This window comes from Acanthisitta chloris, unplaced genomic scaffold (assembly GCF_000695815.1).
Source record: "Acanthisitta chloris isolate BGI_N310 unplaced genomic scaffold, ASM69581v1 scaffold24351, whole genome shotgun sequence".
NCBI lineage: Eukaryota > Metazoa > Chordata > Aves > Passeriformes > Acanthisittidae > Acanthisitta > Acanthisitta chloris.
In genome coordinates, this window is record NW_008658011.1 from 1 (window position 1) to 3,433 (window position 3,433).

Sequence of the window (3,433 nt, forward strand, 5' to 3'; positions counted from 1 at the left end):
GTCGGTGTTCGCCGCTGGTGTCGCTATTTATGGCCCTTTTGAAGCTTTAATTAATAAATGTATCATTGCTGGCGCCCCAGAGCGCTCGGGGATTGTCCTGGCTGTCCCGGGAGGTGTGTGCAGCGCTGAGGCTGCTGCTTCGCCTCAGCACGGCTCTGGTCACTGCCTGGCAGCGAGCTCTGCTCACTGACACAGAACGTGCAGTTTGTTAACCAGCTCTGCAGTGCAGAGCTGCGATTCCCCCAGAAGCTTACACGGGGCACACGTGGATCAGACAAACCCCTGGAAGGACAGATAAACGACTGGCACAGTGTTGGTTTACAGCATCTTATTTACTCACCACAGCAAGCCAAAGTACTAAGGTATGCACAGTGATCAGAGGGAAGGATCTGTATTTCTGAAACAATGCCTTGTTTGCATCTCATTTATTGTGTTAGGACAAGACATGGTTACATGTAGGGACAGGGGAAACACCTTTGATGTGAGGATGTGCACAGAACCAGGGTTTGCTCACAAAGCTCTACTGAGACACTGCAGCCACTGGACACAACATGCTGGCCTGTCACACCACACAACTCCCTCTCACGTTTACATGCAACACCACAGCCCACTAAAACAACTGGGAATCTGCTCCCACAGAAGATGCACCGTGACAGATCAGCCTCTGTTTCCCCCCGGCACACAGGGAAACCCAGATGTACACCTGACCATGTACAGGTAGTGACAGGAGACACTGTTGGACATTGTGCACACCCAACCCTCACACAGCTGATCAATAAACCCCAAGCTGTGGCTGGTGCATGCACAGACACGGGGAAGGGAAGTGACACCTGTGAACTGACATGAAAAAGGATTCTCCTGGATTTCGGGACCAGCCAAGTTCTGGAGCACTTGGACTCAGAGCAGGAACGTGTAACAGCTTGGATTTCAGGACCAGCCAAATTCTGGAGCACTTGGACTCAGAGCAGGAACGTGTAACAGCACTTCTGGAACGTGAGGAAAGTGTGACACAGACAAGAGTAAGAACTACTGCTGTCGGCTAATTGTAAGTACCATTATCTCACATTAACAACTGAATTGACTCTTTATTCATATCACATCCAGTGGAGTAAACATGTACCAGTCAGAGACACACAAGTGCCTCACAGGGCACTTGATGCTCGTGGGGAAACCGAGATGACCTTTGACAAAGCACAAACACACCTATGCAAACACAGAACCAGAGCATGAAACCTCTATGTCTAAGCCATGACTGTTTTCCCAAATGAAGGTTAAAACTGTGATTACCCAACAGCACACAGCTGGATTTTACATATGTATGTATGTATCTAAAGTCTGTAAGAAATGAAAGCAGTTGTTACAACTCAACAAACAGGATTAAACTTAGGAGTACTTGAATACAGGTGCAAAACACTGGTATGACAGAAAACCCCACTATTAGAAGCAAGAAGTTTATAAAAACTCAGAACTTAATAAAACTAAAAGCAAGTCCTCCTCACAGGACTGTCCAGTTAGAAATGGACTGCAAGGCAAAACTGTTTCTCTCTCTTTTACCAATTCTCTACTTGCAAGAGGCAACTTGAAAGCTTTCTTGATTAGCTTTTGTTTGATGTGTGTCCTTTCTTAAATATCACAGACTTGAGTATGAAAACACACCTTCTTTCTGTTGAAAGATCTGGCAAAGTTGGGGCAAGGAAGGAGATGGTTTCACCATGAATGATCCATGAGCTGGTGGGAGTGACTGACACACCTTCCCTCAGCTCTTATCACCAACATCATGGCTCAGGCTTCAGCTTATTGCAGGATCAGTAACAGTCTGAAAGTCACCTTGGAACAAGGAATGTAAAACATCACTGGAGGTTCAGAGTGTGCTCAGAATAATAGAAGAGAAGCATGAAATCATCTCCCAGAATTTGCAGTTTACTTTCAACTAGGATACACCTTTTTTTTTCACTGAGCAATTGCAACTTTAAGGGAGCACCAGGTCTGCTCCAGGGCCTGTCTTGCATTTCCAGCCACCTGTTTGTGCTTCTCTCCATTGTGTGGGGAGCTGGAATTGCATCTAGAATTTCCCCAGCCAGGAGCTGTCTGTGGAGTCTGACCCCACAACCCCCAGCTATCAATCATAGTCAATTTTAACCTTTGTGATAGTGTTCAGGTTTGGTTTGTCGCTGCTGCTCCTTCCATGGACAGAAGTCAAATGCTTTTTGAGAGCAGACTTGTGTTTGAAGTCCATGTCGCAGCAGTGGCACTTGTAGGGCCTGTCCCCACTGTGGATGTTGAGGTGGTCCTGGAGGGTGCTCTTGGCAGTGAAGGTCTTCAGGCACACCATGCACTGGAAGGGACGGATGCCCATGTGCCCTCGGATATGCCTGTTGAGATTCTTTTTCTGAGTGAACGTTTTGCCACACTGCAAACACAGGAAGAGTTTGTGCATTTTCAGGTGCCTGAGATAGTTCTCGAGGTGCAGGAACCCCCTCGGGCACTTTGGGCACTGGTGCCGCCAGGAGGTGCCGGAATCCTCCAAGTTCTGGAACCCATTCGCAGCACTGGAAGTTCCTTCTGGATTGTCTCCTCCAAGTTCTGGAACCCATTTGCAGCACTGGAAGTTCCTTCTGGATTGTCACCCACAAAAGCCTGGAAGTGATTTCCTGACATTTCTGTGTTCCTGCTTTCCACTGTGGAATTTATCAAGGAGTGCTGGGTCTCTGGGAAGTATAAATTTGTTTTAGAGGAAGTGCAAGGCTGAGGAAAATGATCATTTTCCACATTGGCTACACTCATGGAATCCATTCTAAAGATACAGATTTCATCATCTTTGTACCCAATTTCCACCGTTGATATTTCTGGGGTTTTTGAGTCCTTCCTATCCGACACCAAACTCTGTGCCACAGGCCGTGGGCTGTCCCCATCCTCCTGCTTCACAGGGTACTCCTCGTTCTCTGGGCTGTCTTCAGAGATCTCAATGATTTCACAGTCTTTATCTAACAGCTCATCCCCGTTCCTCAGTTCAGCGTCCGAGGAGTGGCAGCCCTCTGCAGCCTGAGCGCTGCCCTCCATGGAAGCATCGATCTCCAGGTACTTGGAGAGAGCCTCAGTGCACTTTTCCACGATGTGAACCATCTGCAGGTAACTCGCGGCCGTGAGGTACTTCAGCAGCTCCTTCTTCTTGACTTCCAGCGCTCCCGTGTAGCAGGACAGCAGCAGCTTCCTGCCCACCTCTGCGCTCTGCAGGATGGTGATCCGCACCTGCTTGGACTGATTGAGCAGGAACTGATCCCGCATGAAGGTGGAGCAGGCGGCGAAGATCACCTTGTGCCCCTGGAACTCCGTGTCGTTGATGTAGATGGAGACGTCGCAGAAGAGGTTCTGCTGCCGCAGGAGGTTCATCTTCTGCAGCACGGCATCGCCCTGCTGCTCGAACTGGAAGTGC

At 48.7% G+C, this 3,433-nt stretch overlaps 1 protein-coding gene across 1 annotated transcript; it reads right to left on the reverse strand.

Moving 5' to 3' along the window:
* Positions 1–2,119: 2,119 nt before the first annotated feature.
* On the reverse strand, positions 2,120–3,429 carry ZBTB6 (zinc finger and BTB domain containing 6; the record flags this gene model as incomplete). The annotated part of the gene is made up of 2 exons (XM_009084958.1): positions 2,120–2,574; positions 2,628–3,429. Coding segments are annotated over 2 exons (1,257 nt in total), but the record flags the coding sequence as incomplete, so codon positions are not given.
* Between the last annotated feature and the right edge of the window lie 4 nt (positions 3,430–3,433).